Source organism: Salvelinus sp. IW2-2015, linkage group LG15, assembly GCF_002910315.2.
Source record: "Salvelinus sp. IW2-2015 linkage group LG15, ASM291031v2, whole genome shotgun sequence".
NCBI lineage: Eukaryota > Metazoa > Chordata > Actinopteri > Salmoniformes > Salmonidae > Salvelinus > Salvelinus sp. IW2-2015.
Window position 1 is genome coordinate 59,034,734 of NC_036855.1, and position 24,018 is coordinate 59,058,751.

At 43.2% G+C, this 24,018-nt stretch overlaps 2 protein-coding genes across 2 annotated transcripts in view; one reads left to right on the forward strand and one right to left on the reverse strand.

Annotated features, from left to right (window-relative positions):
- The first annotated feature begins 11,502 nt into the window (after nucleotides 1–11,502).
- ctr9 (CTR9 homolog, Paf1/RNA polymerase II complex component) lies at nucleotides 11,503–20,575 on the forward strand. The gene is made up of 22 exons (XM_024001865.2): nucleotides 11,503–11,634; nucleotides 12,084–12,182; nucleotides 13,025–13,264; nucleotides 13,357–13,474; nucleotides 13,567–13,656; nucleotides 13,739–13,995; nucleotides 14,086–14,193; nucleotides 14,284–14,520; nucleotides 14,666–14,884; nucleotides 16,348–16,531; nucleotides 16,622–16,896; nucleotides 16,995–17,082; nucleotides 17,197–17,345; nucleotides 17,458–17,574; nucleotides 18,127–18,272; nucleotides 18,364–18,435; nucleotides 18,639–18,774; nucleotides 18,987–19,130; nucleotides 19,280–19,407; nucleotides 19,494–19,593; nucleotides 19,704–19,810; nucleotides 19,916–20,575. The coding sequence occupies exons 1-22, from the start codon at nucleotides 11,590–11,592 to the stop codon at nucleotides 20,331–20,333; spliced, it is 3,477 nt and encodes a 1,158-aa protein (XP_023857633.1). The 5' UTR covers nucleotides 11,503–11,589; the 3' UTR covers nucleotides 20,334–20,575.
- Nucleotides 20,576–23,223: 2,648 nt separating this feature from the next.
- The window catches only part of LOC111974427 (eukaryotic translation initiation factor 4 gamma 2), a gene marked incomplete at its 5' end in the record, with an annotated part of 5,366 nt that continues 4,571 nt past the window's right edge, over nucleotides 23,224–24,018 (reverse strand). Inside the window, 2 exons of the mRNA XM_024002141.2 lie at nucleotides 23,224–23,738; nucleotides 23,889–24,010. Of these exons, the coding sequence (XP_023857909.2) occupies nucleotides 23,673–23,738; nucleotides 23,889–24,010 (188 nt within the window). The remainder of the gene's footprint in view (nucleotides 23,739–23,888; nucleotides 24,011–24,018) is intronic.

A 24,018-nucleotide genomic window follows, 5' to 3' on the forward strand; every position in this document is an offset into this window, starting at 1 on the left:
GAAGGGTAGAGTTTGGACGTGTGTGTGTTTGATCAAAACACTGCATAACTCAAACTATCATTCCTCCATCCCCCACCAGATCGGAGTCTAGGACATGGTTTATGGTGGAAACAGTCTTCCAAGCAGTCACATAACCTCAAGAAATGAAGGGTGGGTGGGTAGCTCCTACTGAGCCCCTAAAATAAACACACAGACATACACAAACATTCATACTCATGCACATGTACACATATGCATCCTCTATTCTGTACATACAGAGGCAAACAGACTAAAAAAGCTCTTCTGATAAACTTCTCAAATATTATGGATTATCTGAGGTTCTAAGCTTTTTTACAGGTTATTAATAGACCATAAGACCATAAGAGACAGTATGAGAAACAGGGGACACTACATATCACATAAAGTAAGTGGACGGTGGAACCAGTAACAGCAGACACATTATGGAACCTGTTTACATTTGAAATCAGATCACAACAAAGAGAAAAGGCCTTCTGTTAGTGTGTGATTATTAAATGATCCAATAATGACACAGCTAGCCTGTATCTCACTGTTCTGGGAGCAGCAGTACAGTTTGCTCTAATATGGGCTGACATGCCTCTGCTACAGTGTGAGGATAATTGTTTATCTCAGGTTTGGGTGTTTGAAGCCCAGAAAGGATTAGAGAGAAAAGGAGAAAGGGCTGTAGAAAACATTCTAGATATTCCTCTCGTATTTAACTCAATTAAAGGGTGGCAAGTAGCCTAGTGGTTAGAGCGTTGGACTAGTAACCGAAAGGTTGCAAGATTGAATCCCTGAGCTGACAAGGTAATAATCTGTCGATCTGAGCCTGAAAAATGCAGTTAACCCACTGTTCCTAGGCCATCATTGAAAATAAGAATTTGTTCTTAACTGACTTGCCTAGTTAAATAATGGTAGATAAAAAAAACATGAGCTAGTGCACACCCAGAATAATAGTTTGTGTGGAGGTGCTGACTAACGGCGAATAAACTAAACTATCAAAATAAAGAAAGTCGCACACTCCATATGTAATCTCCCAGCAATTTAATGGGTATTTACCAACGTTTCGGCATCACTGTGCCTTCCTCGGGGTAATGTCATGAATACTTGAACCAGGTTATGTAGACACACAGAGCAATTAGTGTAACCCGTGAGGGGTGTGTCATAATGATTAAGTTAATTAAAATTAATTAGTGAAACTGTTAAAAAATAGTATATGGCATATTAAATATATTACGCTATTGTTATCATATAGAAACATAATGGAATATTGTACATCATATTAGCATCAACATACATAATACATTCATCAACATACATTCACATAATAATTTCGTATTTCATTTTTGTTACATGTAATCTTTTGGTTCAACTTTAATATATAATGAACATCATCAACTGGGGGAACATATTAGGTGTACGCTGATAAGCTGTACAAATAATAAACGTCTTTCTTCAGACACCCACAGACAGGTCGAAAGATCCCTGTTAGGGGTATCATCTTATGCAAGACCAAGGGAGTAATCTATCTCATCACCTGTTCATGTGGAAAAGCCTACGTAGGACAAACGAAAAGACAATTAAAACAACGCATAGCTGAACACTGCAGCTCAATCAGGTGTAAGAACATTGACTATCGAGTAGCAGCTCACTTTGTTGAAGCTAACCATCCCATCTCCTCCCTCAAATACACAGGCATTGAGCATGTTGCTCTACCAAGGAGAGGAGGTAACATCGAGATCCTACTACTACTACTACAAAGAGAGGCTTACTGGATACCTCTCTAAAAACATTGACCCCAGTTGTCTGAATATTGACTTTGATCTCAGGCCCTTCTTATGAACATATTTTCCTCTATGAACAAGTCTTATAAATAGATTATTTATTTTTTTACAGCTTATTAGCGTACTTATTAGCGTATGTTCCCCCAGTTGAGGATGTTTAAAGTTCTTCAAAGTGGTAGGCATGTTGTGTAAATCAAATGATACAACCCCCCCCAAAATCTATTTTAATTCCAGGTTGTGAGGCAACAAAATAGGAAAAATGCCAAGGGGGTGAATACTTTTGCAAGCCACTGTAAAATATGAACTTGCAAACAATTTTTCTTCTTTGTTATTTTAGCCTATACAACACCAAAAGTACCAACAACAGAAAAATATATATCTTTCTTACCTTTCTGCCACTGTTGCTGCCTCCTCCAGTTTGTGAATAAATGGCACCTGTTTGAACCAAACCAGAGAAAGTGAGGTGGGCTCAATTTGCATGTTACTGGTACTGTACTGTATGTCATGTAAATGAATGCCATTAAAATGCACTAAATTGGGGAGTATTCCTCTGAGGATGACGCACAGAGTGAGCTGTCTGTCTAATTGGTGGACCGGACAGTATTTCAGGAAGTCCTCTACCTCACCTCCTACCTCCATTTCTAGGGGCAACAATAACCTGGCAACCAGTTTCATGGGAAGGTTGATCCTCTGGTTGAAAGCACTTGGCCCACGGCAGGCCTATTGTGTCATATCATTTTGAATCTCTCCTGAAAGACAGTGTCGTTCCGTCATTGCGAACAAACAAAAATCTAAATGACACCAATGCTACATGCTACTTGAAGCATCCTTATCACTGAAGAAGTTCTCATGGCTTTTAGATCTAATTACAGAGGGAAATCCAATGATCACAAGGATGTATAATTCATTCATGCTGGGGTCAGTGGCAGGTTGAGAAAAGAAACCACATCTCAGCTATTCAACTCCAACAGAGGACAGACAGGAAAAAATCTGTTCGCACTTCACGTTGGCAAAACATCTCCGAAGCACTTCATTCTTGTGTAGTCTTTATTTTACAATGTCGCCACCAAGAGCTCTCAGCCTCAGAAAAGCATAAATGTTCATAAGAGCCCTTTTGCTTTCTGACTATAGTAGAAATGTCACATTTGCCCCTGCCACTGCTGATTTGTTACGTGTGGATGTAAATTGAGCCAATCTCTTGATAGTGACATACACCTGCTCCACAAGTCTTTGCTCGAGTCCTATAGGTATTTGTCATGTGAAAACCCATAAGCACCTGTACAAGTGATACTGTACATAATGATAAGGCCTACAGTACTGAATGTACAATATTGCTTCAGTTTACCGTACTACTAAATACAAATGTTTTGGCACAAAATGTTCAGTATGAACAAAACATACTTGAATTCTATTTCATATGTTCTAATAAACACAAGCCCATATCAAACTGCCCTGGTTGGTATGAAATCGATGTGCAGGGGATATAAAATTGCTTTTAGGGTTTTACGGGTAAATCGGAGTAGAGTGACTTAGTAGAATGTAGATAACAAGGTAAACAGACAAAGGCTAGTATCCAACAAGCTTATTTCAGGAGATGTTACAGTCAGTGTGTTGGAATACTAGCCTTTTACTAACACCTTAACAGGCCTAAATTTGCAAGGTATATTCCAAATATCTTCCTTTCTATGCGGGGAGGGCAGGGGGTTCATCCTGTCTTACTGGATGGAATGCATGTGATTTTGAATATCAAGCTAGAGCCGATGCTGGCATCCAGAGCTCCTTTTATGGGGAGTTCCTTCTAAAGTGAAAGCAGCCAGGAGTCACATCAATTGGGTTAGATTAAACACAGCCCACATCTAGAGATATTACATTAGCCTGGTGCTGGCTTTCAGTAGTCCACATATCACATATCCCACCTGCAGTGCCTGCAGTATCTACTTGCAGTATGTGCCATATTCTATGGTTGTGTGAGAATGCCTGCCAGGTGAGAATGCGTAAGGTAAGTGTCATGATGTTATTTGAGCATCAGAGGATGCTTCTGGCATATTGCTGTTCTCATGGCAGATGCTTCATTTGTTAAGCAAATAGAAGACTWCTCATCAYCACAAAWMSCYKGSMRRAMMRGGGSMARGGKYMRGKKRWWAAMYWMMMYKKWMYKKWGRAMYWAWKKWASWSAYYWSAWMSMCWRMMCARYASRMMYRYTSAYMMSWARSMMYKTYCAYKSMWMWCMASYWYYAYYSAKMTWYWKCAWWCTCAWSAWYTTSWMMRYKMAKMARSYTRRSSRAMMAATAAACAATAAGGCTGTGACYTTGCWTAGAYGGACTCTCSTCATGGARGTCACATGAGCATGRCTCCCTTTCGTGTGAACCAAACARAGCTGKTCTTCCCTCTAGCTGTGAGAGCAAACCACACCAAATGTTCACTGTTTACATCCTGGTGTTTCTACTGAGGGGCTTCGTCTATTCCTCCCCAGATAATAGGGCTTGGGCTCCTGAGACACAGAAAACAAGGGCAAGGCCCATGATGGCCACAGTAAACCCTTCATGATGAGTGACACTCACCAAGGGGCCTTCAGCCTCTCTGCGCCAGCTGCTTTGTGTACGTTACAGTCTGCTGGGTTTATTTCAGTAGCGTCCCCAGGGATTACTAATAAAAAAGAAAGTGGCTAACTAATTTGTTTCTTTCTGTGTTTCTCCTCTTACAATAGAATAGGCTAATTAATACGGCTACATTCAGTGACATACAAATGCTGTGTTTGCCCTGTATTTCAGTAGTAGTAGTCTCATCATACCGCTTATAAGGGGCCATCGAGACTTGCTGTAGCTTTCGGTCACAGGCTCTGGTGGAGAGGGGTTCCTGGGTCTGTCTCTGCCTATAGCTTCAACATCAGGCTGGGCTGTCTGCCCTATAGGACCTGGCAACTTCGGAACAGAAGAGAGAGAGGAAATGCAAATGAAGCAGCTGTAAATAACCTTTAAGGATTTTACCGGAGGAAAACAGCCTAGTATAATAGGTCATTGGTAATCATTGCAAAAGCAGATATGTGAACATAGATGTGGAGCTGCATATTAAACACGCAGATACTAGATAAATGAAAATTCAAAACTTTTACTGTCAGGGCTTATTTGAGCTCACTATTCTTGTAATACACAGAAAAGACTATGCAAACTGACCTGAGGTTTGGCTGTGACCCTGGCCTCCAGGGCACTGAGCTGACCCTCTGTGTCCGCTGCTCTGSTCARAGCTTCCTCCATCTTCTGAGTGATGCTCTCCATCCTCTCCTTGACCTGGCTGACCCTTCGCTGACTCTCCCTRACCAGYTCAGCTGCCTCCAGRGCACTGCTGACCATGGCCTCCATCCTCCTGAGGGTCACCAGCAGACCCTCKGAGGTCACAAGCTGGGCTGCTACCTTCTCTGATCTACCTGGGTCCTTCACATGGTCTGTAGCCACAGCCACATCCTTACACTCCTTTGATGCCTCCTCCCCAGTCCGGCCAGGTCCCTCTCTGACCGTGTTGGTCTCCTTGTCTTTGTGAAGAACACCCACCCTGTCCTGAATGTTTTTGTGCTCAGCTACGCCCTCCTGGGCAGTTCTCAGAGCCGMCTCAAGGTGGCATACCTGYTCCCTAATCTTTGTGATGGTGTGCTTTGCCTGTTGGAGCTTGGAATCTGTGTCAGTGAGGGCCTTGCTGGGCTGGGTCAGGGTGTCTTCCGGCTTGACCTTGGTCCTACTCCCCTCCACCTTAAGGGTTCTCCACCAGTTCACCACAGCTGCCCTCTTGGCCTGGGGCTTCTGCYTCTGCTCCTGCTGCTCCYGTAGCCTCCGYTGTTCCGCCACCTTCTCCTCTCTCTCCTCCCACAGAGTMGTCTGCAGCTCCAGTTCCTTCAGTCTKGAAGAACAGCCTGGACTTTATAAACAACTCACTCACACATTGTTACATCTTGAAGYAACCRAGGATYCTAAAACTGCAYTTATCTCYAACATMTTAGACAGAAAGCCAGTAACTACTGCWGATGAYATAATRGTAGTCCATATAATTGCTCWGGMAAGTAGCAACACMRGGCTTTCTTTTTTATTRTCAGAATGKGTTTCAATAAATAGCAACCATTGTCGTACTTTTATTATGTCAGTAATCACAACAGAAGAGAGAAGGGGATAAAAACTCACATACACATTAACCAGCTGCTGCTTGATGCTAGGTTGTGACTGCTGGCTGTGGTGATTTGGCCTCTCCAGGGTCTCAACAGCACAACCACCAACAGAATCCTGAGTGATTGAACAGACATCAGACCCTCAAAACAGCTTCCTACACTTTATCCATTCCTCAGAACACAGGCCGTGGTATGTGTGTGTGTGGTGTGGTGTGTGTGTGTGTGTGTGTGTGTGTGTGTGTGTGTGTGTGTGGTGTGTGTGGTGTGTGTGTGTGTGTGTGGTGTGTGTGTGTGTGTGTGTGTGTGTGTGTGTGTGTGTGTGTGTGTGTGTGTGTGTGTGTGTGTGTGTGTGTGTGTGTGTGTGTGTGTGTGTGTGTGTGTGTGTGTTCTCACCCTCTCTGGGTAATGTGCGTGGAGAAGGTGGGACGGCTCAGCAGACTTGATCCTGTGAATTATGTTTTGGATATTGTCCCTCTGAGTGTGAGAGGACCGAACCCCACATACTGGCCCAGTCATCTCCTCCAGAACCCCACGCTGCTGAGGGAAATACATCATTATAATAAACATATGTAACACGATAGAGCTTTTGATCAACTGCAGAACTAAAGCCTTTGTCACCTGCTGAATGTCCTGGATCTCAGCATGCAAGAGCTGTGATAAGGAACAACTCCACTCCTTCCCTGGAAACCTGGTGGACTGCCACAGTGCCTGTCAAACCTATGAATTACAGCAACACCAGCACCAGGTAAAAACACCTGACCCCACTGACCCCTAGCATGTCCCTTTGTGATTATGTCACTCACATACAGTACATTCTCAGTAATGAATGAGCCCCCAAATATGTCACCTGAACAGCTGTTGGGTGAGATGTGTTGGTAACAAAAATAATGACGAGTAGCATATGGACATAGAAATGATTGACAGCACTTACCTCAAAAGAGCTAGCTGGGAATGTTCTGATAAATGCATAAACTCTGACTGTAGCCCCTTCAACGACAAGCAAAAAACAATCAGAGCTACTTTCTGCTAGTGCACAAGCATAACTATAGGCAGTTGAAATGATGAATGTTATTATGAAGATACCTCAATGATTCTATGGTTCTCCAGATGAGAGTTCTTCAGCTTATCATCAGTATGCCTTTCTGGAAAGAAACAGAAAAAAAAAGAAAATCTACCAATGCAGTCATTGTAAACAGAGATGAACCGTCTATGTGTGAACTAACCTTAGTGAGTTCCCTGTCTCTTACAGCCAGCATGACAAGGGTCTCTTCAAGTTCCTCCTGCAAAACAAATGAGAGGATCTCCATTACTGCACTCTTATCTCAGTGACAGACAAAGATGTTCTGGCCAACAGTTCTTACCCTCATCTCAGAATGAACCTTTCTCAATTTGTTGAGACAGTCTTCAGAACAAGTCCCCTCGAGTGTGAGTTGTTCATTCTGCAGATATAAAAGTGATTGTGTCACGCACATATAATATACAGTATGTGACATCACACACTTTGTACATTTATTATGAAATAATAATAAAGATCAAATTTACCTTGTCTTCAAGCACTTTAATGTGTGCTTTCAGACAGTCACATTCTTTGCTCTAAAATTGAAAAAAAAAATGTATATTGAAATGTATGCTTTCCAATAAAAATCATCCACCCTCTGGTATAAGACATTTGTATGCCATTTCCTTATATGCCATTTCCTTATATGTCATTTCCTGCTAAGAGCTGAGTGCAGTACCAGTTTGCAGCTGCTAGCCTGGGCTTGGCTGGCTCTCTCCTGTGCCTCCCTCAGGGATCTCCTGGCATCCTCAAGCTCCTCCACAAGGGACCTGGTTCTCCTTGCTGACCGCTGGGCACTGGGGGATGTCACATAAACAGTTTTACAACAGTAAATCATCAGAACTACCATGACTTGCAATAATGAATCCATATAATGTTCCAACATATCAAAACAACATATTGCTCCATCCTCACAGACAGTACCTGGCCAGCAAGGCACTTAGTTCAGCGATCTCCACTGTGAGCTGCAGGTTGGTGTCCTCACCCTGAGATACAGTCCTCAACAGGCTGTTGTTCTGCTTACTCATTCTACTGTGCGCATGCTTAAGCTCAGACACAGTGGCCAACAGCTCCCTGGAGTCACTAGAGCAAAAGGAGTAGTCAGATTTATAGCCTTAATACATTTACATTTCACATTTGAGTAATTTAGCAGATGCTCTTATCCAGAGCGACTTGCAGTTAGTGCATTCATCTTGAGATAGCTAAGTGGGACAACCACATCTCACAGGCATAGAAAGTAACATGTTCCTCAACAACGTAGCTGTCAGTAGAGTCAGAGCTAGAAGGGTGTGTGTGTGTGGTGGGGGTAAGTGTATTTAAAAAGAGGAGGTGAGGATTATTTAAGATACTGTTTGAAGAGGTAGGGTTTCAGATGTTTTTGAAAGATTGGCAGTGACTCTGTTGTACTAGCTTCAGGGGGAAGCTGGTTCCACCACTGGGGTGCCAGGACAGAGAAGAGCTTGGACTGGGCTGAGCGAGAGCTGCACTCCCGTAGGGGTGAGAGGGCCAATGCGAGCTTCAACTGGAAGACAGTTGAATACAGTACAATACAGAAATAGTACTGCATAGAAAGAGTCAAATCATGAGTGACTGAGAAAGCTGAATAACTTACCAATAACACTGTTCTCCTTCTGAGAAGGCAGTTTTGATCTCAGGACCTGAGAAATCCATCCGTGAAAGAACAACACAATGAGTGAATTGCACAGTGAGTGAATTACACTGATATCTGAGACGGATTCCCAGGCTGCCTACAAAAGCAAAACCTTACCATTTATAGACGCTTTACAAGGACCTTCCCCTGAAATATGTTTGTCGTCCTCATGCATGCTGAATGATACAAACAATCATTAGTCTCCAATTATAGATACAAAGCGGATTAGCAGGTTAACCAATGTTATATGAAAATAAATCACACAAACAGATGTAATCAACTAAAAATGTCAGTCATTTTTAGTGGCAGAATTTCTGAGGCATGTTGTTGATTATAAGGCTGCTGAAGATGAACATTCTATAGCAGTTAGCTGTCTGAAGGTTTTTTCTTTACCCATCCTGGCTGCACTGGGCAATCCACTCCCTCATGGTGGATTGGAATTTGGCCCTGCTAATACCGGGGTCACGGCACTCAGGGTCCAGCATATGATTCAAAGCATTCAGCCTGTCCTGTTCTGGGCTCTGGCTAGTCATCGTCTGCAGGTACTGCATGATCGTGGAGGCCAGAACCTCTCCTATTGAGAACAAAGACTTAGGAAGCATGCCAGTATACAAAGAGAACACTAATGTACAGCTGTTATTACAAGAGATGATCTGTACCTGTGCCAGTGGTATTGCATGCCTCAAATGTTATATCAAGAAGCTCTTCCTCAGAAAATGTACTTGGGTCCACGGATTCTTCAGTAGAATCCTCTGGTCCATAGCTGCTCCACACTAAAACATCCATTAGGCTTTGTCATGTACAACTTCAAAATTAGCGAATGCAGAAGTCAAAGTGCAGTGGTGAAAGTAGTTTTAAACTTAAATGTCTATTCACATCTTTAAAAATAAAAGCATTCTGTTTACTGATCTGAAAAAAGAAATGCCTGGTTATCAAGATATTCTGTATTATAATAATGTTTCATGACATTGACAATATGTAAATATTAATATCAATGCTTACTTTCATTCCTGTCCGGTACCTGGTATTGCTTTATGAAGCTAACTCCAGAGTCCCTTGAGAGAGCTCGTGCTATGTATCCCCTTCTGTCATCTCTCATCGGCCTGGTCTGAGTTGACGGCCGGCTGCTTTCATGGTTCTCACCGTGGCTGCTCAGAAGATTAGACTCAGATTTTTCACCATGAAAACTCTGACCTCCATTCAGTAAGTTCTCCGAGGCCATAACATCTCTCTGTATAAAGAAAAATATGACATTGCATATAAAATACTTGTCATACTGGTTTACAAATTAGTCTGAAAAAGTCGGAAGTTTGAGTTTCAAGAAATTGTTAGAATCGTAGTGTTGTTTTTGTAAGTAAAATATCAAATATGTCTATTTGATTGTGGGGGGAAAGTCTGAGTTAGAAAAGTCCTTAACAAGCCATCTCTGTAGAAGTGCATTATCTGCATATAATACCATACTTACATGCACGGTAATGTATTAAGAGCCAGTTAGAATGGGAATGTTCTTTTGTTAACTTATGTTTCCTGAACTCAGGTGTTTCTTCCTTTTGGGTCCCTGGGCAAGAGAAAGGAACGACCCCTCAGAACTTTAACCTAACCAGGGACTAGATTTGTGACAGTCATGTAACTGAAACTGCTGGTCAGTCAACAGCACACGAAGCAAAGAAAGACTGTGGAAACATTACAGAACAAAACAGAGAGAGGTTGTCTAAGCTTACTTGATGTCAAGTAGCCCACATTAGATATTTACAGTTATTAATTAATCAAGATTGCATTATGAAGTTATACAAGACATATATACTTACCCTAACCATGTTAGATATATTAGAAAATGGTGAGAATACATACAAATAAAGTCTTACCTCCCAGTTAAAGAATATTCCTTTGAAAGCTGCAAAAAATGTTCATTCGAAAACATACAATAACTAGCTACATCTCATCACATAAGCTGGTCAAACATGCAACCTAATTGTAGACAGCTCTATTGCTGCCGGTTTGCAGTGGGAAACCCTCAAGATGCTCTTCAGTGAGTGTAGCCTTTGCCTGTTTTGATCATTCACTGCCACACATCAAAACCAGCTGACACCTCCACCCCCTCCCCTCAGCTCCACCGATTGCTGGCTCAAGCCAGCAAACAATAACACAGTTAATGGACTTTTTGAATTAACATTAGTCCGTTTAACATATCAAATTATTCTAGATCATCTGCATAACATCTCCCGCATAAACCAATAGGAAATCACCAGTTTGTTCATTCATACAGTAGCGATCAGATTTTTTAGGATAGGGCAGGGAGGGTCAATGAAGACCTGAACTGGGTACAGGTCACAGAAACACATCACAGAGGATTATCACAATTATAACAGCTTTTATTATTGTCTTATTTTTCCCTCCCTTAAGCAATCATCAATAAAATATTTCCTTCGCTTTCTTGTCTTTTATTATTTGTAGATCAGTCAGTCACAATGTACCCATGATACATCACGGTTTTGATGCTCTCGAACACGGCCACTATGGAGCTTGAATGGAAAGGCACACTGGCGCACTGCATAATGTACAAATTCTAGTTCCCTACTTTGCGCATGGTAAAATAGTGAACACAACACCATTTATTATTAACGAACATTTACAGATTTCTAAACAACAAATATACCTACTACTTTTGAAAATACAACAAATAGTATTGTGAAAATACAGAATGTTTCTCTTTCAGTCGAAATAAGTTTAGGCTGCCAAGAAGAGAGATAAAACATTTGCTACCGGTATTACACCAGTGGGTCATATTATCCCACCAGTCGCTCGCTGTACTACCCGGACATTGTTTTGTGAACACCTATGTATTTGTTCTAGAGCGGAAGTGGAGCCAGATCTTTGAGACCACGGGGACAGCTGAACACATTTTGGGAATATATTGGAGTAGGGACGTGGATTTCCATCAGCCAATATGTCTCGGGGTTCAATTGAAATCCCCTTACGGGACACCGACGAGGTAAGGACTAGTTACGCTGCTTTGTTTGACCGTGGATTGCTACAGCTAGCCTACTAACGTCAGCTAGTAACGTAGTATTGCCCGGTGTTTGTTGACTAACGTCAGCCTGATCGCTAACAACTTCTAAGATTTTTTATTTTATTTTTTACTATCAGTCATGCAAATTATGGGTCATAACCCAGGTTTGAGTTGTAAGTTGTCTATTTCTACAGATGATATTGTCTTTCAGTCATTCAGTAAGCTAACTAGGTAGCTAGTTAATTAACGTGAGATACAAGTCTCAGGAACCAATAAAATGCAGCCACTTCTTGTCCCCAGTCAAAACATTTAATAAAATAATTTGGCCTCTGATCAAGCTTTTTAGCCATAGGTTAAATGTCATGTATGTGTACAAACTGGTGTTCACATAGACCTGTGTCTTGTTAGTGAATCAATGATTTGTTCTGCAGGTTATTGAGCTTGATTTCGACCAGTTGCCAGAAGGAGATGAGGTCATCAGTATCCTGAAACAGGAGCATACACAGTTGCACATATGGATTGCTCTTGCTGTAAGTATGAATACACAGACTGGTATGAGAATTCATTTAAGCCTTAAAAAATGTAATGGTTGAATTGATAGTTGTACATATTACTCTGTATGAGTGTTGCATAAAATACAGTTGGATTGTAATTTCTACTGTTACCTGTAACTCCTCCTCCCTAACAACCCCTACAGGCTTGCCGCCATGTACAGTTATTTTACAGTAACATTCCGTCTTAGGGCATACCATTGGAGAGACGTGTGAGATATTTGCTGACCTGTGCCTGTTTGGAGACACTTTTCCCATGTTGGAGAGTATATCCGTGGACAGTTCTGTTAAGGAAATTGTGGTCTATATCGCTGAAGGAAATAATTGAATCCATTTGTTAGAGGATACCACCCCCAAGTCAAAACCAAACATGGATGTCAATGTTTGCGCGCACACGCTCTGTTCTACTACCCGTCTGCAGCAGCATGCTGACAAATTGTGAGGCTGATTAGCTAGACAAACAGGTGTGAAACACACAAGCGAGACACAACATGGAATGTTTTGATTTGGAGGGGGGTGGTAGCATCTAACAATTTAATGTAATAATTTCCTGGGCACAGTCCGATGACGTAAACAACAATTTCGTTATCGGAACTGTCCACCAACTGCTGATATATTCTCAGACGTGGGAAAAGCGTTGCTAAACAGGCACAGGTACGGGTCGGCAAATATCTCCCAAGGTGTCTAAATGTCATACAGAACTCTGGTCCAGGAAATGGGCTATCCTCCCTGGTGAGTTATGTAGTTGCATTCCCACTGACTGGGGCTTTGTTCATGGATTGTTTGTCACCAAAATAAACAAAAACATATTTTTCTTTTAGCTGGAGTATTACAAACAGACGAAGACGGAGGACTTTGTCAAGCTGCTGGAGGCGGCCCGTATCGATGGGAACCTGGACTACAGAGACCATGAGAAGGACCAGATGACCTGTCTGGACACCTTGGCAGCCTACTATGTCCAGCAGGCACGTAAAGAGAAGAACAAAGATGCCAAGAAGGAGCTCATCACTCAGGCCACCCTGCTCTACACCATGGCAGACAAGATCATCATGTACGACCAGGTAAGAAAATCTGCTTAACAATGATTGGATAATGTGAAAGTTAATTTCCCCATCATAAAAAATCATAAATGTAATCTATTTGTTTGTAACAGAACCACTTGTTGGGAAGAGCCTGTTTCTGTCTGCTGGAGGGGGACAAAATGGACCAGGCTGACGCTCAGTTCCACTTTGTCTTGAACCAGTCCACCAATAACATCCCTGCTCTACTTGGTAAGTAAAACACAAAGGGAAAGTTCTACCATTACAACCACAAAGGTTCACTTCGAAATAGGGCCTAACCACTATACATTTTATTTCAACAGGTAAAGCTTGCATCTCCTTCAATAAGAAGGATTACAGGGGAGCACTGGCCTACTACAAGAAGGCTCTACGCACAAACCCTGGATGTCCTGGTAAGCATTTCAMTYKCACCTGTCATATTATAAATAATATCCCTGGTGTCTCCTAATATACTGTCACTATTTATCTTACCAGCCGAGGTGAGGCTGGGGATGGGCCACTGCTTTGTCAAGCTCAGTAAGCTGGAGAAGGCCCGTCTGGCCTTTGGCCGGGCCCTGGAGCTCAACTCCAAGTGTGTGGGAGCCCTTGTGGGCTTGGCTGTGCTGGAGCTCAACAGCAAGGAGCCCGACTCCATCAAGAATGGAGTGCAGCTCCTATCCAGAGCCTACACCATCGACCCCAGCAACCCCATGGTGCTCAACCACCTGGCTAACCACTTCTTCTTCAAAAAGGTGAGAGGGTTGTCATCTTATTCCTGGTATATAGTAGCATGTCTTGACCTGAGCATCATTTATCATTCACATTGATGTACTTATTTTCAGGACTACAGTAAAGTGCAGCATCTGGCTCTCCATGCCTTTCACAACACAGAGGTGGAAGCTATGCAGGCTGAGAGCTGCTACCAGTTGGCCCGCTCCTTTCATGTACAGGTAAGCGCTATGGCCTCAGTTTATTTTTCGGGAAGACTGTTGCTTTCCTAATTGAATTGGCATTACATCTCTCCTTCTTGTGTGTTTCAGGAGGACTATGACCAGGCCTTCCAGTACTACTACCAGGCCACCCAGTTTGCCTCGTCTACCTTTGTGCTGCCTTTCTTTGGCCTGGGGCAGATGTACGTGTACCGTAGAGACAAGGAGAATGCAGCCCAGTGCTTTGAGAAGGTCCTAAAGGCCTACCCCAACAACTATGAAACCATGAAGATCCTGGGCTCTCTTTATGCTACTTCAGATGATCAGGAAAAGAGAGACATTGCCAAAGTAAGTAAAACAGCTATGTGAAGGTGAACCTCACATGAAGTATGTGTTTATCTGATCTTTGCGGCATTATCTCTTAACTTGTAACTCTGTAGATGTCAATCAGCACTTGCTAAAATCAATAACATGTAATGTCTTTGTTCTGCAGGGTCATCTGAAGAAGGTGACCGAGCAGTACCCTGATGACGTGGAGGCCTGGATCGAGCTGGCCCAGATCCTGGAGCAGACCGACATCCAGGGCGCCCTCTCTGCCTACGGCACGGCCACCCGCATTCTGCAGGAGAAGGTCCAGGCTGACGTCCCYCCTGAGATCCTTAACAACCTGGGGGCTCTCCACTTCAGACTGGGGAACCTGGGAGAGGCCAAGGTACAGTTTAGGAGGATGGCAGAGCTGCCTGACTAGAATTAGTCATTACATGTTGTAGCAATGAATTAGTTAACTACTTGAATGGTTATTTGTAGTTCGTAACTTGCCTTTGTGGTAATGGTAGACACTGGGGTTGGGTGATTTTCGATTGTGTCGTCTATCGACGATGTTTGACAGCCATTGTTGATAGTGACGACATCGTGATGTCACACGATAGTTTAGCGTATTTGACTGCACCTCTGGAGTGTGGCAGCGAACAACAGCGCTGCGCAGAGCACACAGCAGGGCGACATGCCAAATGGCCTATTCCCTATTTGCCATAGCCTAAATGTTCAATACATATGAGGTTTTTAGACTGTTAACATAATGCAAGAGAACAATGTAAACTCAGCAAAAAAAGAAACGTCCTCTCACTGTCAACTGTGTTTATTTTCAGCAAACTTAACATTTGTAAATATTTGTATGAACATAACAAGATTCAACAACTGAAACATAAACTGAACAAGTTCCACAGACATGTGACTAACAGAAATTGAATAATGTGTCCCTGAACAAAGGGTGTGTCAAAATCAAAAGTAACAGTCAGTATCTGGTGTGGCCACCAGCTGCATTAAGTACTGCAGTACATCATCTCCTCATGGACTGCACCAGGTTTGCCAGTTCTTGCTGTGAGATGTTACCCCACTCTTCCACCAAGGCACCTGCAAGTTCCCGGACATTTCCCAGGGGAATGGCCCTGAACCTTTATAGGTCTTTTTTTTAACCATGTCTTAGGCCTACCTAATGGTTTCTGGCAAGGAACACCAGCATGTTCAACTGTTCTGCCCCAGAGTAGCGAACTCAGCAGGATGATGGACTTGTAAATGTTGACAGAGGTTTGTAGTCTGTCGACCCTTTGCCCTGATTGTCTTTTTACATATTTTGAAAGTGACTTTGGTCAGGTCTGCTGGCTCATCTTTATCATTCAGCCTGAAACCAAAGAACTGCCAAACAGGCGAAGACGAGCTTTTCTTTCCCACCAAGGAGCCATAGTTTTTTTTTCTGTTATGGCATAAGGCATATATATAGTGAAATCCCATCACGCCTTTTTTTATTTTTGTCTGAAACTGTTGGAAAGTAGCCTAGTGAAATAACAGACTACACTTGATATTGTAGTATTTTTATAAACAAGAGAAACATAGTTCTACCAATTTTGTAAATTATTTTACAGCCTAGACTAGATAAATAACTAGGCTTTACACTGTTCAGACCTAGAAATGTGTCCTTTTATAGTGCGTTCATCCCGCCAATCGACTGACCCCTCCGTGCGCAATGCGCACCCCCCAGATTTATTTTTACTATGCAATCGTATATCAATGATGTTTGGACAGGATGATGTGTCATTCCAAGCATTGCCCAAACCTAGTAGACACAACAGAGCTATAAATAGATTTCAGGGGTTTGTTCTGTCTGTCCATGTTTAGAAATACTTCCTGGCTTCTTTGGAGCGGGCCAAAGCTGAGGGCGAGCATGACGAGCATTACTACAACGCCATCTCTGTCACCACCTCTTACAACCTAGCCAGGCTCTACGAGGCCATGTGCGAATTCCACGAGGCGGAGAAACTCTACAAGAACATCCTGAGGGAACATCCCAACTACGTCGACTGTAAGCACTGAAGACACACTATACTTTTTGGTTAATGTCTGTCTCCTTAGGGTGTGTGCGTATCAATTGGTCCTTTGTTGTTGCTTGCAGGTTACCTGCGTCTTGGAGCAATGGCTCGTGACAAAGGAAACTTCTATGAAGCTTCCGACTGGTTCAAAGAGGCTCTGCAGATTAATCAGGATCACCCAGACGCCTGGTCCCTGATCGGGAATCTCCACTTGGCCAAGCAGGAGTGGGGTCCGGGTCAGAAGAAGTTTGAGCGTATCCTCAAGCAGCCGTCCACTCAGAACGACACCTACTCCATGCTGGCCCTGGGCAACGTGTGGCTCCAGACCCTGCACCAGCCCACCAGGGACCGGGAGAAGGTACGGCAGAATATCAGTTGTTTTGATGTGGAGCCATAAATCATCACTGTCAGAAACAGTGCCTTCATCATTTGTCTGTCTGTGGTTGTGTCCCTCAGGAAAAGAGACATCAGGATCGAGCCCTGGCCATTTACAAACAGGTCCTACGAAACGACTCCAAGAACCTTTACGCTGCCAAYGGCATAGGTTTGTTGGCCTTCTCTCACTCATTGTATTCACATAAATGCTTAATACTCAGACTTGACTGTGYTTAACTATTAGCATGTAAATACCTCAGAGTTTGCCGTCTYKTCTGTCCAGGTGCCGTCCTGGCCCATAAGGGCTACTACCGAGAGGCCCGTGACGTGTTTGCCCAGGTGAGAGARGCCACAGCTGATATCAGYGACGTCTGGCTCAACCTGGCCCACATCTACGTGGAGCAGAARCAGTACATCAGCGCTGTGCAGATGGTAAGGCTCTGTACTGGCTCATAGTACACACTGCAGTTTTTTTTTTATATTCCTATTTTTTTAACTTGAGGAGTTCTATTAAAATGTCTTATCCACTCTTTGTGGCGTTTAGTACGAGAACTGTCTGAAGAAATTCTACAAGCATCAGAACACTGAGGTGCTGCTGTACCTGGCTCGGGCACTCTTCAAATGCGGGAAACTCCAGGAGTGCAAACAGACTCTGCTGAAGGTGAGATTTGTGTGAAACGAAACGTCTCTCATTCCTTTTAGTAACCCTATGGCTGGGCTTCATTTGCCTCAGCTTGTTTATGTGAGAGCAGGGTGACCTTTGTGTGAGTGTCCTGTTACTAGGGTTGTAAAATTCTGTGAGCTTTCTATAAATTCCTGGGTTTTCCCAAAATCCCGGTTGGAGGATTCCCGGAATCAGATGGGGAATAAACAGGAAATTCAATATCCTCCAACCAGGATTTCTGGGAAACCAGGGAATTTATTGAAAGTTCACGGAATTTTGCAACCCTACCTGTTACTCACTGATGGCTCCCGAGTGGCGCAGCGGTCTAACGCACTGCATCTCAGTGCTAGAAGCATCACTACAGACCCTGGTTCGACTCCAGGCTGTATCACAACCGGCCGTGACTGGGAGTTTCATATGGCGGCGCACAATTGGCCCAGCATCGTTAGGGTTTGGCCGGGGTAGGCCGTCATTGTAAATAAGAATTTGTTCTTAACTGACTTGCCTAGTTAAATGAAGAAAAAAAAAAGTGTCTGGCTGTGTCCCCAGGCGCGTCACGTGGCCCCCAGTGACACGGTGCTGATGTTCAACGTGGCCCTGGTGCTGCAGAGGCTGGCCACTCTGGTGCTGAAGGACGAGAAGAGTAACCTAAAGGCTGTACTCAGTGCTGTCAAAGAGCTGGAGCTGGCCCACCGGTACACCCTAAACTCACTTTAACACTTCTCCTAAAATAATCCTTCACTTTTCTCAGCCTAATCTTCTCTTTTCTGTTCTCTTTTGTCTCAGGTATTTCAGCTACCTTGCCAAGGCAGGTGACAAGATGAGGTTCGACCTAGTGCTTGCCTCTACTGAGGCCAGGTCAGTTTGAACAAATATCTCCCCTCTAAAATCCAAATTCAGGCCAGTACTTACTTCATAGCCTTCAGTAAATCAGTGAACCACTCTTAGCCAAAATTCTGATCACACCTCAGAGGAATTTAGAGGGATGACAGCTGAGCCCAGCCATCAGATGTCGGGTTAAGCCTGGATTGTGAGCTGTGTTTGTGTGGGGGTCGTTGCAGGCAATGCTCTGACCTGCTGAGTCAGGCCCAGTACCACGTGGCTCGGGCCAGGAAGCAGGACGAGGAGGAGAAGGAGATCCGGGCCAAGCAGGATCAGGAGAGGGACTTCCTGCGCCAACAGATGCATAAAGAACAGGTCTGTCTATGGCCTGGGATGTCACATCTCCACAAGTCCCTCATCCCTTTTATGTTGTACTTGTAAACCATAATGGATAAGAAATGTAAGTAAACAGACCTTACTTGAGCCTGTGATGTCTTGAGTAACACTTTTCTTTGGTCCACTGTAAATGTATTCCTTTATAACAGTGTGACTAACCCACTGACCTTGTCTTCCTCCTGCCCCACCAGGAGGAGAAGAGAACCAAGCAGGAAGAGGATCAGAAGAAGCTGCTGGAGCAGAGAGCCATGTACGTGGAGAAGACCAAGGGTTTGCTCTCCTTCGCCGATGGAATGAAGGAGGAAAGGAAAGAGAAGAAGAAAGGTGGCGGCCGAGTGAGTGTAAATGTGTCGAGAACAGCTAGTCAACGCGGAGGTTTGGGTTGATCAATGATTAGCTCATGGCACATCAGATCGATATGAATCTCAAAGAAAGGCTCTAGGGTGCAGTGTGACTATATTGTTGTTTGTTTTGTTCTCCCCAGCGCAAGAAAGGGGGTGACTTTGATGAGTTTGTCAACGATGGCTCTGATGAGGACCTGCCAGTGAGAAGGAGGAAGAAGAGGAAGGGTGGCAGCGGGAGTGAGGAGGAGGGCCGCAAGAAGAGGAGGAGGTGAGACTGCTGTGGAAAGTGTTTTATTTGTAGTGACCGGTAGGAAAATGGCCTGGTGTGAGTGGCACTGTGACTGTGTATTTCAGACCCAACAAAGGGGGTGACGATGGCAGCGATGACGAGGAAGGAGGCTCACGGCCCAAAAAGCAACGCAAACCCAGAGCGGGCGGCAAGAAGATCCAAAGGGTCAGTTAAATCTAGTTTGTTACTGTCTTTTTGTCTTTCTAATGGTATTTTCTTTTAACCCAAATGCCAGACCTTAGGCCCAGAGTTGTAACAGTTCTGTTTTTGTCTAGGCCGAGCCTGTGCCACCGTCTCTCAAAGGCAAGATTAAGTCGAAGGCCATCATCTCATCCTCCGACTCTTCATCAGACGAGGATGGACTGAAAATTGCTGAAGACCGGTGAGGGCATAAACTCATTCGTACATAAAATGCTACATGAAAATACAACTCCGAAGGGTTTTGTGCCACTAATATATCATGATTCTTTGTCTGTTGACCACCCAGAAACCCCAGAGACAGTGTTTCAGGCTCTGATAATGAGGGCAGCCACAAGAAGCGCATCGCCTCCGACAGTGAGTCCAACGGGGGCCGGAACCGCTCTGGCAGCGAAGCTGGAAGCCCCCAACGCTCCGGAAACTCGGGTAGCGACTCAGGCAGCGACCGTCCAGTGAAGAGGAAGAGAGTGCAGCAGCAGTCTGACTCAGAGCAGTCTGATAACGAGAGTAAGAGGAGCCGCTCTGTGTCGGAGAACGAGTCCCGGCCAGGCTCACCGGCCGCAGCCTCTGGCTCTGAAGCAGGCTCTCCGGCGGGCTCTCCGGCGGGCTCCCCGGCAGGCTCCCCACGCCGCTCTGACAATGGATCAGAACCAGGGGGCTCTGCCAACGAGGCCTCCAACCACGGCTCTGGCTCTGACAGCGACTGAGGCTTCAAACTCAGAACTGACTTTTTTCCTACTGAAAAAAAAGAAGTTATTTTGACATTGATTTTTGTAAAGGCTTTTTTGTTCCGTCTTGGTTTGTACCATGAAATTGAAATGAGCACATGCAGTGTAGCTTTGTAGCCCATAATGTGGGTTGTCTTTAATAGTTTTTGGTCACCAGACTGTTAAGACTTTTGCATTGATGCTGTACCTCATGTCCTTTTGTTTTGTTGATGATGGATGGGAAATGTGACTTGTAAGTATTCTGACAGCTATAACCCATATATTTTATATCTTAAAATGATTGGAAGAGGTGATGTCATGGAAAATTAGTAAATTGGTCCAGAGTTGGGACAAATTCTATGTAGATAATAAACAAACACAAAATAAACATGAGGTTTTTTTTCTATTTCTGATGATGAAGCCGCTTGTATGACATTGGAAAACAACTTGACACGTATCTTCTGATTATGGGGTAATGTGTCGTAATTATTTTGGCTGCATTTGCCTTGTTTGTGTATCAACATGCCCTCTGCCATTCAGAAAAATATTGTTAGTCATGTTGAGGTGAATAAAATGCCATATTACAAGTTCAGCTTCAATAGTGAGTGTATATATGTGCCATTTTTTTTAAATTAATGTCCTCTATATGGAGACAAGTAGTGCTAAGTAATCTGGCAGCAGGCCTAGGTGATGCAGTTGTAAATGAAATGATAGAGTTGAGACTCCGAATACATGGCCCCATTCCAGAGGTTCCACGGCGGGGTGGATGTCTGTGGCCAGCCTCTGGAACTGACAACACCAGATCAGGGTATGTCTGACGGGGCTGTCTGAAGAATGTATGTTGTAGAGCATGTGTTAAACTCGCTCCACGGAAGGTAGAGTATTTGCAGGTTTTCACTCTTGTACTTGATTAGTAATGAACTCCCCTCACTTGGTTGTCTAGGTCTTAATTGAAAGGAAAAAACATAAACTAGGCCGTCCATGGAATGAGTTTGACGCCTGTTTGTAGAAGTTTTCTCAGTTGTCACTGTTGGTAGCCTAAACATGGTTCTGAATATGGGTACCAGTGTAGTTCTGTTTGAAGTGCAGATGGGCTGCTTAATCTAAGAATAAAAGCTCATAAGGAAATGGGACTATAGAAGTAAAGTGAACAACTAGGCCTTGGCAATAGCCTAAAGTGCATTGCAAATACTCAACACAATTCTGGTGAATACTCCCAGCCCACTAAATACACTGATCCATTGCCTTATTTAGCTGTGGACACGCTGTACAACTGCTACTAATGGGCCTCATCTTCCCCTTGCAACCACTTACTGACGTGCAAAATTGCTACAGTACTATATTTAAGCAATAAGGGCCGAGTGGGTGTGGTATATAGCCAATATACCACGGCTAAGCACTGATGCAACGCAGAGTGCCTGGATACAGCCCTTAGCTGTGGTATATTGACCATATACCATAAACCCCAGAGGTCCCTTATTGCTATTATAGACTGGATACCAATGTAATTAGAGCAGTAAAAATAAATGTTTTGTCATACCCGTGGTATACGATCTGATATACATCTATCAGCATTCAGGGCTCAAACCACTCACTTTATGCCGTGTCACTGTCCTTTGCAACCTACTTCAATAAGAAAGTACGTTTCTCTCTAACCATAATTTCTTACAAGATGCATACCACGTGTGGGCACTGATGACCTTTGACATGTTCTCCAAAAGGATCAGTCCATTGCAATAAAACCTTTCAGTATGGGAATGGACCAATAAATAATGGTGTGACAATGTGCTATATTAAGGCAAGAATTCCTTCAAAATCTAAACAAAGTTAACTTCCATGGTAACAGGAATTTCTGTAATTGTTGGGCATTCCTCAGAGGCCTACCAAGAAACAGAGGAAGTGTTTGAGAGCTTGCCTTGGTCACTGGGGAGTTATACATAGCAACCATGCACCAATACAGTAGGTGCAGGACGTTATAAACCATATTAAATGGCCATGTTGCTGCTCTTGGGCTCACATTTACATGCCTGAATCTTGATTAAATATTACACAGGATAAGTCTAAGTGAACTCAGTGTTTAACTTTATTTGAAAGTTAAGCAATAGTGGTACACAAGAACATTCTTAGCACTTACAGAACCTTACAGTAACACTTATAGAAAGTTGTACAGTACAGATGTATACCGCATGATTTCATCAGATCATAATAAGTTGAGATGATTATTTTTTTAATCATGATAAAAACAATCAATAAATATCTGGATCAGACATTATGGCAAACAGGCTTAAAATTTTCACACGAGGGGGGCAGAGAAAGTGTAACAAAATCTAAATTATTTCTAATGGTAACTTTATTCACCAATAAAACATGTTGCACTTCTGTGTAGTTTGAAAATTGTTGCATGAGAACAGACCAAGTGTGAGTTGGTTTTCCATGGCCCAATGCCCCGGGTGGGTAATTTGCACATTTTTAGACCATTCCATTGGGCACCGAGCCATGCAAAACCAACTCACCCATTGTTTGGTAGTTCCCTGTAAAGAAATCAGAATTCAAGTATCACAATGTTTGAAAGATACAGAAGGGGGGGGGGGGGTACACAGCAACGAGGGTTGATAAATTAACAAGGCCGCATAATTTCATCTCCCAGGTGATGTGCCATACATCCATTAACAAAAACACTTTTTTTTTTTTAAAAGGTCTGAATTTTGAATTCTTACAATCACGATATTATTGTGCAAGTAAAACCATTTGTTTTTTTATTACAGACTTGTGCATTAGTCCAGACTAAGTGTTTACATTTGAAATGGAGACATTATGTAATTCAAACCCAGCACATGAAGCCCATAATGGAGGAGGTAGAAACACAAGCAAATAAAACCATTAAATGTTATGGTAACCAATGATAACAGTTGAGGATTCTTTGTAACAATCAAGGGATGAGTGAATATTGCAATGACTCATGTATGACGTTGAGCAAAGTGCATCTCTACAGTGTTGCTAATTGGTTAACAAACAAAAAAAAGCATAGAATTCAGCAGCAGGAACAAGGCCCTTGCAATTGTCTTGAAGAATAACAAAGGTCTAGATTCAAAGCAGCTAATACCATTGATCTTAAAAAGGGGCTCTTAAAAACAGATGGTAAACCATTATTACGCTTAAGCGCTAGAAAAGAGCCAAAAAAATAAATAAACATGCATTGGCTTAACATGGCCAAAAACTTGATAGCGGAATGAAGTGTTGCAGTGGTTAGGTATGCATATCATATTGGGACAGGGGAGATGGGAACAAAAAAAACAGTATCAATAGCATTTTTGCACCATAAGGCTTTTGGCTGGATCTTCAGTCAGCTTCCTCCTCAGACTCCTCTTCCTCAGCGGTCTCCAGCCAGGTCAGCCACTGGTTCACCTTCACAGGGAACATACCATGAGCCCAAAACAGAGATACACCACAGACATGGGTAATACATTTCTGGTCTAATAAAAAAAGCCAGTTTAGTATGCACCTGCAATGGTGTGAGTTGCAATACAAATTGTCTGGGAGTAGATGTCTAATTACCTGGAATAATGCTTTTCCCTTTCCAGGAAACTCTTGAGTTATGTCTTCTTTCCATGCAAGGAAGGCTTCTTCTTCAATGATTTCCATATCGTAGAAGTGGACAAAATAGCGCAGTAACATGCCTAGAGAA